Genomic DNA, 13,923 nt, shown 5'->3' with positions numbered 1-13,923 from the left:
TAGGTGAAAGGACAGAGATAATAACAGGACAGCCACCAACCTACTCCCCTTATAGTGCTGCCTGTGCACGTCTCTGCCGCTAGATCCACCTCCAGGATGATGGTGGGTGACTCGGGTGATGATGAGGGAGGAGGAGGGGACAGCTGATGCTGGTGATGATGATGATGGTGAAGGAGGATGCAGGTTGGCTGCTGCTTAGCTCGGTGCGGTGCACATACAGCGCTCCCAGGTCTGTTGTTGCTCGTTGCCCTAGACGGTAGCAACTAACTCTGCCTACTAGAGCTGGTCGTGCAAGGCTGGGGGGGCCTTGCAGCAGCAGTCCTCTTCCTCAATGTCTCCCCTGCGAGGCTGCTTTTCCTCCCCGGTCCAGCTGCGTCCCCCTCTCATACCCAGGCCATCCTTGCTTGGCCTCTTGCTGCTGGAACTGCTTGTGCTGCTGCTGGAGGAGGAGGAGCAGCAGCTTTCTGGGAGCTCCGGGACTCACACCTCTCCCTCTTCCTCCAGCACCCTGCTAGCGGAGGACCAGGCAGGGCAGGAGAATGAAGGCGGAGAAGGAGGACCTGTCAATGATCAACCTGTCCGTGCAGCAAGTGCTGAGCCTATGGGCACACGGGACAGTACTGAGGACCCTGACCGGTGAGTGTCATATCCATATTTATAACAGTAAGCGGGGATTACCATAACCTACCCTGCACGGACCACTGTCCTATTAATGTACACTAGTGATCTGTACCCACATTGGGTAGAGGTAAAATTCTTGCTAGAAATTGTGGCTTTTAACCGAGGAAACCGTAAGGGATGACGATGAGAGTATGACTCACTCTATCCATTTACTTCATCAATATGCCCCCTCCCCTCTTCAATAAACATATTTACAAAATAAAATTATGTTAAAGTCATATAAACTGTACAACATATATATACTATGTTTGTACTGATAACCAAGTTACTATATTCACAAAATGTAAATATCAATAAAAGATGCATAAAATAATACATATAAAACTATTATTAGACTTCACAGGTATCATGCCCAGTAGTTTGCTCCATCCCATCAGTCAGTTACTCTAATTATACATTAATGTGGTGAGTAGATGTTAGAGTATGCAGTCCTAATAAATAGCAATGCAACCGCAGTGGCTCAACTGCTTCAGCCAGATAGTAAGAAACTCTTGGCATTTTGAAGACCATAGCAATAGCTTTAGCTCTTTCACTTGGCTCTTGGTAATTGGGGCAGGCTTGGAATAGTGTAAGGGTACCTTTTGTATATTAGCACAGCCTCTGCATACAAAGTATGATCTTTGTTCCAATTTAATTAATATTCACACTATGGGGTCTATTTACAAAGCAGTTAGGAGACAGAGTGAAAAGTGATAAGGTGCCAGCCAATCAGCTCCCAACTGTCATCTCACAGGCTGTGTTTTAAAAATGACAGTTGGGAGCTGATTGGCTGGCACCTTTTCACTTTTCACTCTGTCTCCTAACACTGTTTAGTAAATAGACCCCTTTTAGCTTTCGGTTTGCAATTTGTTTTAGGACTCTTATTATAGTCAATGACTAAAATGTATGGTTCTCTATATTATTCCCAGTTATTTATATAGTGCACACATATTCCGCAGCACTTTACAGAGAATATTTGGCCATCCACATCAGTCCATGCCCCAGTGGAACTTACAGTCTATGTTCCCTCTCACAAATGCGCACACACATACACACTAGGTTTAATTTGTGTTGGGAGTCAATTAACCTACCAGTATATTTTTGGAATGTGGGAGGAAACCGCAGTACCCGGAGGAAACCCACGCAGGCACATGGAGAATATACAAACTCTGCACAGTGATGTGGTGTGAATTGAACTGTGGTGAATTGGCTGTGGTGGGAATTGAACTCATGACCTCAGTGCTGTGAGGCAGTAATGCTAACCATTACACTGTCTGTGCTGCTTTAAGGGTTCTATTCATTCGTGCAGCCCCCAATAATTAAGGGGTCTATTTACTAGGCAGTGTTAGGAGACAGAGTGAAAAGTGATAAGTCTGTGATAAGGTGCCAGCCAATCAGCTCTCAACTGTCATTTTTCAAAAACAGCCTATGAGATGACAGTTGGGAGCTGATTGGTGACACCTTGGGCTCTATTTACTACAATCCGCATATTGAATGCGGATTGTAGTGTGATATTACCGAGTGAATTCGCATTGCGAATTTAGGCAATATCACAGGGATTTACTATAAATCCCTTGCAGGGACAGAGCTTGCGATAAAGCTCTGTCCCTGCGGATCCCATCCGCACTCTAGTCGCGGTATTTTCGGAAAAAATACCGCGACTAAGAGCCCGCACATGCGCCGACCGACCACCGCTACTACCCCCCACCGACGCTAAGCCCCGCCCCCCGGCGCTAAGCCCCACCCCTCGCGATCGTGGGACCCCCGCGACCCCCCCTCCCTTCATTACACTTACCTGCATCCTCCTGGCCTCCGGTGATCTTCTCCTGGCTTCCCGATCAGGTGATCTCCCATACTGCACTGGGGCCCGATCACCTGATGACCGGGCCCCAGTGTACTATGGGAGACCAGCTGACCGGAGAGGAGCCATCACCGGAGGCCCGATCACCGGTCCCTGGATTCAGGTAAGTAAAAAAAAAAAAAATGTTTAATTTTTTTTTTCTATTTTTTACAGTAATCAGCTTGCGGTCTGCTTAGACCACATAGCTGATTACTGGTACCGCCTCCCGCCTCTGCTCTCCCCGTTAGAGCAAAGTGGGAGCCCGGTAACCGGGGGAGACCCTGGATAACGCCACCTCCAGGTGGCGTTATTATCACAGGGCTTCCCCCGGTATTTTTTTACAATTTATTTTTAGTAACTTAGGTCGGATCACATTTCCCATTACAATTATGGGAAATGCGATCTGCTTTACTAAAAATAAGTGATACTGGGGGTTGGAGTAGAATTTTACTAATTCTACTCCAATTGCCCTGTAATAACTACAGGTGAAACTAAAATTATGTGAAAAGGGTGTGAAAACACCCTTTTTCACTTTATTTTAGTAAAAATAATGTTAATAAATAGAGCCCCTTATCACAGACTTATCACTTTTCACTCTGTCTCCTAACACTGCTTAGTAAATAGACCCCTAAGTATCCAACTCACTGCAAGCAACAGCGGTGGATAAAAGATTTCCAGAGTAATTCACCATTGCAACCTGACAGAAAGGTAGTGTGACAAAAACAGCTCTCCAGCAATAGAACTCTGACTGTGAAATCCACCGACCATTTCTCTGTACTTATAACTGTACTGCGCATATGCAAGTCGAAAAGGTTTCATATGCACAGCAGAATCTCCAGGAGAATCCCAGCGCCGTTAGGACCTGTTAGGAGGTATAACACCAATATGAGATGATGTTATGCTATTAATACTAGCCATGACGAGCAGTGCTTTTCATCTCTAGATAAATTGACTGTATTAGAGGGCTATAGGGATGGCACTAAAATCTAAAAAAACAGCGTTTTCTCTTATGTTTACCTCTCTGTAAATATGGAGAAGCGGCGATAACCCTTTTTTTTGGCGAAGATGCTGGAAAAAGGGGTTATCATTGCTTGATAAATAAACCCCCTGAGTGTACTTTTCATGGTTTCCTCCTCTTCTGGCTTGATAGGATTTTTATGTGTAATGTAAAATGTTCTTGTAGAATGCTGACGTCAAGTACTGGTCAATATTAAACAGGATTCTGCTGATTCCACGATTTGGGACAGTACACAAATTACATCGGAATTAAAACGTGTGTCTTGAAACCCTGAGTGACCACTAAAATGAAAAATATCTTATATCAGCATAAATCTTTGCACTTAGATATATTGGTGTACATCTGACCCTAATGCTTTGAAAGACAACTGAATAAGTGATTTTAAAGAGTCCTCTTTTATGTTTAAAATGAAAAGGGTTATTATACTGTTTAGCAAATATATTCACTACAATGTAAAATGTGATCAGGAGGGTCGCTATATGTTTGTGAAGGCTACAAGTGAGGGCAAAAAAGTTCTCCCTATTACCTTGTACTATGTCAGATCAAGAAAAGTAAGTGTATGAGCTTCTACACAACAGAAAATAGTGTGAGGGCCTAAAAAAATATTTACTGAATAAGGTGGCAAAAAATAATTATTAATAAAATACATAAAGCAGTGTTTCTCAACTCCAATCCTCAGGGACCCCTTACAGTGAATGTTTTACAGCTCTCTTATACCCCTTTCAGATCGCAATTGGCGGGTGACCCGGGATTTGTACATTCGTCAATCCCGGGTGAAAGACCCCTTTCAGACTGGCGGCCAGACCTGGCAATGACGTCACTGCCATCGCTGCTGAGCAAGCGCTTGGAGATAATCTCATCTCCAAGCGCCGGCTCTCCCTATGTAGTGAAGGGACCCGTTCACACCGCACCACGAGCTGGGTTGAACTCGTGTTCAACCTTGCTCGTTACCCAGGTTGAAATGCTGGGCTGCTCGACTGGGCCCCAAGTACATAAGCTAATGAGCACACAAAAAAACGTTATTAACAATAGTGGCGTCCCTCCCCGCGGTGTGAACTGGTGCGGGGATCAATGCTGTGCTCGCAGCGTAGCCGCCGAAAAGGTATATGGCCTCGCGAACAGGGGCGCGGCCATGCAGAAGGGGCGTGGCCTAATCTTCCCCATAGTCCCGACTCCCATGCTTTTTACTGGGGGGGGGGGATCCCCAGGTGGTGCAGGAGGTGCGGACTGCCCTGTGTGCAGTGCCGGAAACCTCACAGTGTCAAGAGCCGAGTGCTGCACTTACTACTACAGTGCAGCACCCGGCTGCTGTCTCTGAGGGGGAGTCTGCAGTCTGCACCTTGGTGTCACCCCTCGGCAGGGTTGACGCCACTGATTAACAATATAAAACAGTGCAGGACAAGGCCATGGTTTCTAAACTTTGATGTATCAGCAATCATAACACTTAAATAAGCAGCAGGGTCTCAGCAACTAAGTGTTAGGTGCCATTGTGGGGAGTTAGGAGCAAATGATAGTATAAGTAAGGTAAGGAGAAGCACATGAGGGAAGAGGGCCCTGCTCGTGAGAGCTTACATTCTTAAGGGGAGAGGCAGACAGACATGTGTGACTCAGATGGGGTAAACAGTGAGGAAGGATCATGTTTCTATGGGTAAGGCTGAGAGCTGGATGACTTTGATGAAGAAGTTGGCCTTGACAGCTCGTTTGAAGGTTAGTAGAGATGTGGATAGTCTGATAGAGAGAGGGAGAGAATTCCAGAGGAAGTGAGCAGGACAGGCAAAATTTTGGAGATGGGAGTGGGAGGAAGTACTCAATTGGCAGGGGCTATTTGTGGAGTGAAGTGGGCGGACGGGTGTGTGAAGGGAGATGAGGTCAGAGATGTAAATGGAAAAGGATTTTCTGAGGGCTTTGTATGTGAGTGTGAGAAGCTTGAGTTGGATTCTGAAGGGGAGGGGGAGCCAGTATATGGCTTGTAGGAGAGGGGAGACAGATGTAGAGTGTTTTGAAAGGGTCACTCAGGGTTCCAAGACACGCATTTTAATTCCGGTTTAATTAGCTATACAGATTGGAGTGGAGAGAGGTGGGAGTCAGGGAGGCCAGATAGGAGGAGGTTACAGTAGTCCATTCTGGAGAAGACCAGTGAGTAAATGAGGGTCTTAGTAGCATTCAGGGTGAGAAAGGGTCTGATCCTGGAAAACATTTTTTGAGATGGAAACGGCAGGACTGAGAAAGGTAATGAATGTGTGATTTGAAGGAGAGGCGGGAGTCAAGGATAACTCCAAGACAGCGCAGTTGGGTGCTAGAGGAGATGGTTGTGCATCAACAAATAATTAAATTGTGGGAGGTGAGGTTATGCAGGAGGGTGTGAAGATGATCAGCTCAGTCTTATGCTGGGTACACACTAGACCAGGGGTGGGCAATAAGAGGCCCTCTAGCTGTTGTTGAACTACAAATCCCAGCATGCATTGCAACAGTTTTAGCATGGCCAAATAGCAAAACTGTGGCAGGGCATGTTGGGATGTGTAGTAGAATAGGGGAGGTCCAAGAACAGATCCTTGGGGGGCCACCTACTGTTAATGGAATTGGGGTGGAAGAGGAGTCATAAGAGGAGAAGGAAAGGTCAGATAGGTAGGAGGACAGCCAAGAGAAGGCAGTATCACATAGACCAAGGGAGTGAAGGATTTGAATGAGGAGAGGGTGGTCCACTGTGTCACAAGCAGCAGAGAGTTGGAAGAGAATGACAATAGAGTAGCCTCTGGTGATGAGTAAAACATTTAGCATGTTGATACATAATATCAACATTGTCTGAATGTCGAGATTGTGAATGCCGACAGGTTATACGTCAACACTGACATAATTTCAACATGGTTCACATGTCGACGGTGACAATGTTGACCATACTACCTAACCCTAACTGCAGCCTAACCCAAACCACAGCCTAAACCTAACTCTAATGTTGATATATTCATATTGTAGACATGTATAATGTCCACATTTTGAATATGTCATCATTTTGTCATTGTCAATATTATGAAGAAAAGGGCCTGATTCAGACCCGCTTGCGAGCGCTATGAGCTCGCAAGTGGGTCGATTGTGGCCCAGTGCGCATGACGGAGCCGGCTCCGTCGTGCACATGCGCGAGACCCGATAGCGACGGGCAGTCCGTCGCTCCGGGTCTCGTACCAAAAGGGGCATGCTGTCGATGTTGAGTGACAGCACGCCCCCTTTGGTGGGTGGGCCGGGGGCGTGGCTGCCCAGAAGGAGGCGTTCCCATGGGAACATCTACCGTCTGGGGCCGGCCCCACTGACATTACAAGTGATGTCAGTGGGTGTGCTTTTGACTCTGTTAGAGCCGAAAGCACTCTGGGGCTTGCGGCAACGAGACCCTACCATTAGGGTCTCGGCGCAAGCCCGATGGTCGCGATGGTCTTGACCACCCACAGCTATGCGAGCGGCCAGGAGGCCGCTCTGAAAAACAAGATGGACGGCCCTGATTCAGAGCGAGCGCTCTGTCAGAGCGTCCGGCTCTGAATCAGGGCCAAAGTCCCTTCCCCATCCCAAGAGAACTGTGAATGATGCTAAGTAGCAGAGCCTGGTCAGGAAGGGGTTTCTATTTTATTTATATTTTTTACAGTATGACAGGCAAGATAACTGTGATTGCAAAAAGTAACCCTTTATCACAGAGTAGAGTAACCTTATTGAAGCATGTGACATTGGTATCATTCTTATTTCTTTTTTATGATGAATCTCTTTATAGTGTAATAGATTATGGGGAAGCTTTGTAAAAGCATGGAGAGAGATAAAGTGATTTATTTAAAGACTGTTAGGAGCTGATTGATTGGTACTTTATATCTCCGCTCTTTATCTCTCCCCCCCATGACCATAATGTAAATTTTTGTTAAATGAACTCTCAAAGAGTAACTCTCAACTGTCCCAATTGTAGGCAGTACTGTTCAGAACAATCAGGACTTTTGTTTAATCTGTAGGACAGTTGGGAGATGTGTTTTGCTAGTGAGCAGGTGCATGGGGCATTGAAGGTGGGAGAAAAGTAGTTTGAGGCCCAACGCTCTGGAAGTGTTTGGCACTTTCCATATTGACACAGTTACAGTTTTTAATAAGTTTTAACGCATTGTTATCATTTAATTTCGAACAAGTACAGCTTTAAAAATGAATAAGAAAACCTATTTGGACTATAGTTTCAGGAGTAATCATGACCAAGTACTAGTTACTTGTGAATCTATAGTCCATGTATGGTTTCTTAGTAACTACCTCATTAAACATATTAATGTTTCAGATTTTAAGAACACCAGTAAAGTAGGTGGCACCTGAGAGTTGCAAGCAGTCTTAGCACATGGGGCCTGATTCAGCAAGGAACGCAGTTGCTAATATGCACGCAATCGGATGATTGTTGCGTTCTGCGCATGCGTATGTATCACAGTGCGCGTGCACAAAATGGCCACTGCGATCGGGACTGCGATCGCAGTGACTAAGCAGACCCGTCACAGAGTGATCGACAGGAAGTGCCGTTTGTGGGTGGTGATGGGGGGTGGTCGGCCGGGGTGTGCATAAATGATCCACTGCAATGCCGTACGCAGCCTGAGGCCTGATAGCGTGTGTTGGCAATTTCTGAGTAAGGTCAGGGCTTGTGCAAGTGTTCATAATGCTGTGATGCTACTCGTTTGCACCGATGGTTTCACAGTCTTGCTAAACATTACGGATGTGTGTAAGGTAAAGTGGGCGTCCTTATGTAGTGCAGCGGCGGCATAGCAATCGCAATGGATTAGCAGATGATCGCAGTGAGACTGTGGGCCTGATTCAGAGCCGCTCGTAAGCGGCCGCTCGCTTGCTCCGAGCGATGTCCGCACATCTGCGCATGCGTATGGGTCGTAATGCGCATGCGCCAACCAGTCATTGCAGTCGGAAATCGTGCGCTCCCAAAGCAGCGAGGGCGAATTTGAGTGACAGAATGAGGCGTTTGTGGGTGGTAACAGGGGAAGGTGCTTGAAAACGGGGAGTGGAGATCCGAACGCAGGCGTGCCAAATGGTCAACACGGGCGTTTAATGGGAGTGCATAATTAACAAAGCAGCGTCATCGACCACGTCACTTGGTTGTCTTTTACCCTGAACTGCTCGCAGTTCACAAGCACTGCGAGCAGTTCAGATGCCTTTCGATGTACTCGATTAATCTAATAAATAGCGGAGAAGACGTATGATGCGAACTGCCAGGGGGCGTCTTTACAAAATAGCGAGCGCATGTTTCGTTCGCTCGCTCAGACATAGAGGCGTCAACAGACCGCAAAGAGCGAGCGCTCAATTTAAATAGCTGGCCCCTTTTTCAGAATGACCGTTCGCAAATAGCGTCCGGCTCTGAATCAGGGCCTGTGTGCGTAATGGATATTGCAATCGCAGTTGCGATCCTTACTGAATCAGCCCAGAATTATTGGCAGGGTGACAAGGGTCACTGATTGCTGCTCCGAGTTATGTGCATGGTTGAGGCTGGTCTTTGTGTCTGAGCTCCTCAGTGTCCAAAGCATGAATTCTATGAGGATGAAAGACCTGGGGAGCACGGAGGGAATGTAAGTATGTAGTTACCATCCTGGTGGCCAGGATGCTGGCACTCAGAATACCGTCGCTGGAATCCCAACAGCAGTCGGAATCTCAGCACCAGAATCTCGACTGTATTAGGGTTAAGTTTAGGGTTAGGCACTAGGGGAGGGTTATGGTTAGGCTGTGGTGGTGGGGGGGGTTAGTGTTTGGCTGCAGGGGGGGAGGGTTAGGATTAGGCTGCGGGAAAGGTGGGTTGGGGGAGGGTTAGGGTTAGGACAGTAACCTTATTGGTTTGGGATTGTGACTGTCGGGATGCCGCTGTCTGTGTTATGACCGCCAGCATACCGATCGCAGGGATCCCATACCCAACCCAACCCAATGTGCTGCAACATTGTTTTATTTGTTATAATCAGATGATGTTAACACAGTCCTGATGCAGTGGCAGAGTAATTGATGGAAAACCTAGCATGCCCATTGACAACCATGCCATTAATGCGTCACTGCACATACCCCAGGATTACTTAGCTGACAGACAATACCCAAATTAAACAGGGTATATTCAACCTGAGCGAGATAACACTCAATGACCAATACAAAACATTTATTCTAAAGGTCCTAAAATTTGCCCCCTCAAAACAGCCCAACAATTCTTCATTAGGAATCTAAGCCTTAAGAATTATTTTCTGAACAACACCATCACAAATAGGCTTCCTTATTACATCAGTCAACTACATATTAATATAAAACTACGTACGGTTTAATGATACATTTAATTTACAGACCACAGGTACTGCCATGGGAACATGGGGCCTGATTCTGACCCAGTCGCAAGCGCTGAGTGCTCGCAACCAGGTCGATGGTGGCCCAGAGCGCATGCGCACGACGGAGCCGGCTCCGTCGTGCGCATGCGCGAGACCCGGATAGCGAGACCTGGAGGCCGCTCCATAAAACAAAAAAGCCGCCCTGATTCAGAGAGAGCGCTCTGTCAGAGCGTCCGGCTCTGAATCAGGGTCATGGTTTGCCTTAATATATGCCAACCTCTTTATGAGTAAGTAGGAGGAGTATAACATCCAGAAGGACACCATCACTGCTGGTTGGCAAATTTATCATTAGGCCAAATTAACATAATACATAGGAACTGTTCCCAGTTGGAAGGATACATCACGCAAGTTAAAACTCTCACCAATCAATTCATAGACAAAAATATGACCCTACACTTGTCCAACAGGCATTTTCATACGCAGCCAGAATAGAAAGAGAACTATTTTTTAAGCCCAAAGAACAAGAATAGCAGAGACAGGAACACATTTATTTAATCACTCCGTACAACCAATCAGCAGGAAAGATTAAACATAACCTCAGCAAGCATTGGGATATACTATAGGTAGTGTTCACTCTAGGATTTTTTTGGTTAGGGTGCTGATCACTGAGGAGAGCACATTTTAATTTTGAAGGGCAAAATTTTGGAAACGTCACTGAAGCTGATATATACAGTAATCATTATACTTTAATATAATTATGTTATATTATATGTACTGTAATATAATGTCCCCAATTCACATTATGCCACACAGTGATGCAAACAATTCACATTATGCCTCACAATAGTGCCATCAATTTACATATTGTCACACAGTAGTGTCCACAATTCATGATAAAGCACATAGTAGTGCCCACAATTCATATCATGCCACGCAGTAGTGTCCCTAACTTTTTTATACCACACAGCAGTGCACCCAATTCATAATTTGCCATATAAAATGGTGTAAGAATATCTCATGTCTTGAGAAGATACTTTGTTACCACACCTGATTTATATATATATATATATATATATATATATACAGTCAGGTGCATAAATACTGGGACATTGACAGAATTTTCATATTTTGGCCTCTATTAACCACCACAATGGCTTTGAAATGAAACAAACAAGATGTGCTTTAACTGCAGACTTTCAGATTTAATTTGAGGGTAATTACATGCAAGTCAGGTGAACGGTGTAGGAATTACAACGGTTTCTTTATGTGCCTCCCACTTTTTAATTAGTCACATGATCAGCCTACTCAGCTGTTATATCTCCCTTGCATGTCACCACTGAATGTGAGGATTTATTTGCTTTCTTATAAGTACAGCATGAATGGCTAAAACCTAGTCTCCAATCAGTTTTTTAGATTTTATATGTGAATTGTGACCTAAAAACTACCAGAATGCCAAATGTACATACATATACTTTGTTTTATATATGTATTATGAACTATATACAACACATTTTTTGTATAGGAGCCTATATTTTATTAAGCCTCAGGGTTCCAGGGTGGCTAGTAGAGCTCGCCTAAATTCAGAAGCTTCCCAGGTATCAGATCAAGTAGGCCATTTTAAAATGAGTAATTAAAAATTGTAATTTAGTTTAGAATTTGGCAAAAACTTTTATACCAGGAGATAGTAGTTAGACATACTGCACCTTTTTGTAGTAACAAAAACAACAAAGTCAATTTCTTATTTTCCTTGCTCATTTATGAGGTGCATTATTCTTAGCCCCAGTTTGGGGGACCCTAATTACCAATACCTTACTTATATAAATAACATGTCAGTATAGTCAGAGTACTTGCATAGTAGGAAAAATGATATTCCCTACCTCTACATAGTTTATGTGACCAGCTTTATACACAAAACATTGTTTGCCAGTTCCTTTGATAAAAATACATTTAGCATAGAAATGTGTCTGGAGACACCTGTGCATTACTTCCCTTATACCAGTATGGAATTACATCTCAGCAGCTTTATCTTTGTTCCTGGTGAAACTATCAGCAAGGAACGGGATCCGTTTTATCACTGCAGCTAAAATCCTGCAGTCCGGAGACATGGGAGAGACTCACAAACACCGAAAGGAGGCTAATCAGCTACAGAGTTCCATAAGACTGATACTAACAACAATCATAAACTTATTGCTTTGCACATATGTAATAATATTTCCCACTGGAAAATCAACCTTGTTTATGCTGCTCATGCCTCTATGAGATTGACACTAATTACCATTATACTATGTGCACCTTGTAATAGACAGCATCCTGAGAGATTAGCAATGGGGCACTAGTTATTTGATATCGATTTACTTTTATGGTTGGAGAATTACCCACCTAACATTATTTTCTATTGATTGTTATATGTTTATTTACTTTATTATATGTTTTTGTCTTTGTGTTTCACTACATTTGAGTATATATTTTTATAGCGCAGATTTGTTATTATTATATCTGGTTTACTTTATACACATAAGTCTGTACCCCTTTCACACATACACCAAAAACCCAGGTTGTTGCAGAGGCAGGAGGCTCCACCAGGGTCATGGCTATGTGTGAACAAACCCAACCTTGGTCGGAAGACCCAGGTCCACGACCCGCTTGGTCCAGGGTTTTTGCCAGGAGTGACCTGGGTCACCTGTACAGTACACCCCGGCAAATACATGGCTCCGACCAGGGTTTTTCAACATGGGTATAACCAGAGTCCCAGCTCTTTCCACATATCTGCTGCAGAGACAGATTGGAACAAAAGAGTGTGTTTATTTCCAGTGGTCAGTTGGTTGTACCTGATAACTTGTAAACCCGTTTGTAGAAGTAGAAGTGTGAGGGTCCCACACCCTGTTGTGCAATGTTGCGACTTTTGGGGGTACAAGGCCATGATGAAGCTATTTGCTGCAAATAACATGAAGCCGCAAGTCTGCTACTTAGCATGTTACCCCCAAATTTTGTAAGCCTCCCTGACATTCCCGGAGAGTAAACAGGTATTCTCTATGTAAAATGTAATTCTTCAGTTTGCTCATGTGTAACAAGCTGTGTAATTCGAAGATAGTTGTAATTCTCATCTTAGACCACTACAACTAAGCAGAACTATGTAGTGTGTGACTGCAGGCTAGTAGGGGGGACAGCAGATACTGATTCAGTGGGATGCAGTTTATATGCCGGCGGACGGGATGCCTGCAGTTGAAAATACAGATACCGTAATCCTGCCGCCCGGCATAATGTCGACGCAGATACCCCATCAGGGCATCAGGATACCGGCATCCCGACTGCCAGAATAGCGAACGTTAAGTATGAGCAGTTAGCCGGGGATGGGGGGGTTAGGATTAGGCACCCACGGGCGAGATTAGGGTTAGGCACCCCCTGGGGAGGGTTAAACTACGGGAAGTGGGGTTAGGCACCACTGGAGGGAGGTTAGGGGGAGACACCCCCCGGGAAGGTTAGGTTTAGGGTACGGGAAGGGGAGGTTAGGGTTAGGCACCCCCCGAGGAGGTTGGGGTTAGGCTCCACTAGGGAAGAGTTGAGGGGGTGGGAGAGGGGAGGGAGAGATAGCTTTCCAATTACATGTCTGCATATGCACATGTGGCCTGGAGCTTGAACCCCTGCAGGATAATCTGTGATGTGTATATTGTACTACAGGGAATGATGTACACTTGTGTGTTATTTTAATTATATTTGTATTGTTAGAGTGTAGACTAAGCAGTAGGAGGTGTCAGGAATAGAAAGGGAAGAAGTCTATATTAAATATTAAAACACCCCCACAAAAAAACTGCATGCACCACTGACTATCACAGAGCTTTGCCTATGTGAGAACATCCCATTACAAACCAGTTATGTCTCTTCAGTTGAAATTGAGATGCAATTGAAATGCGTATACCTCTGTATCTCCTATACTGGTGTGCACACTGGAGAATGGGCAGGGCCAAATTAATCATGGGGCGGATGGGACTATAGCTCCAGACCTCCACATACAGTCAGGTGCATAAATGTTGGGACATTGACGGAATTTTCATATTTTGGCCTCTATTCACCACCACAATGGCTTTGACATGAAACAAACA

At 45.0% G+C, this 13,923-nt stretch overlaps 1 protein-coding gene across 1 annotated transcript in view; it reads left to right on the top strand.

The window, feature by feature from the left end:
• Nucleotides 1-456: 456 nt before the first annotated feature.
• Nucleotides 457-13,923, top strand: part of TMEM170B (transmembrane protein 170B) — a 58,323-nt gene continuing 44,856 nt past the window's right edge. The window contains exon 1 of the mRNA XM_088471765.1: nucleotides 457-636. Coding sequence (XP_088327891.1) covers nucleotides 540-636 — 97 coding nt within the window. The 5' untranslated portion in view covers nucleotides 457-539. The remainder of the gene's footprint in view (nucleotides 637-13,923) is intronic.

This window comes from Taudactylus pleione, unplaced genomic scaffold (genome assembly GCF_031769625.1).
Source record: "Taudactylus pleione unplaced genomic scaffold, aTauple2 ptg000116l, whole genome shotgun sequence".
Lineage (NCBI taxonomy): Eukaryota > Metazoa > Chordata > Amphibia > Anura > Myobatrachidae > Taudactylus > Taudactylus pleione.
The sequence above is the reverse complement of the archived record's forward strand: the minus strand, read 5'-3'. Positions and strand labels throughout refer to the sequence as shown.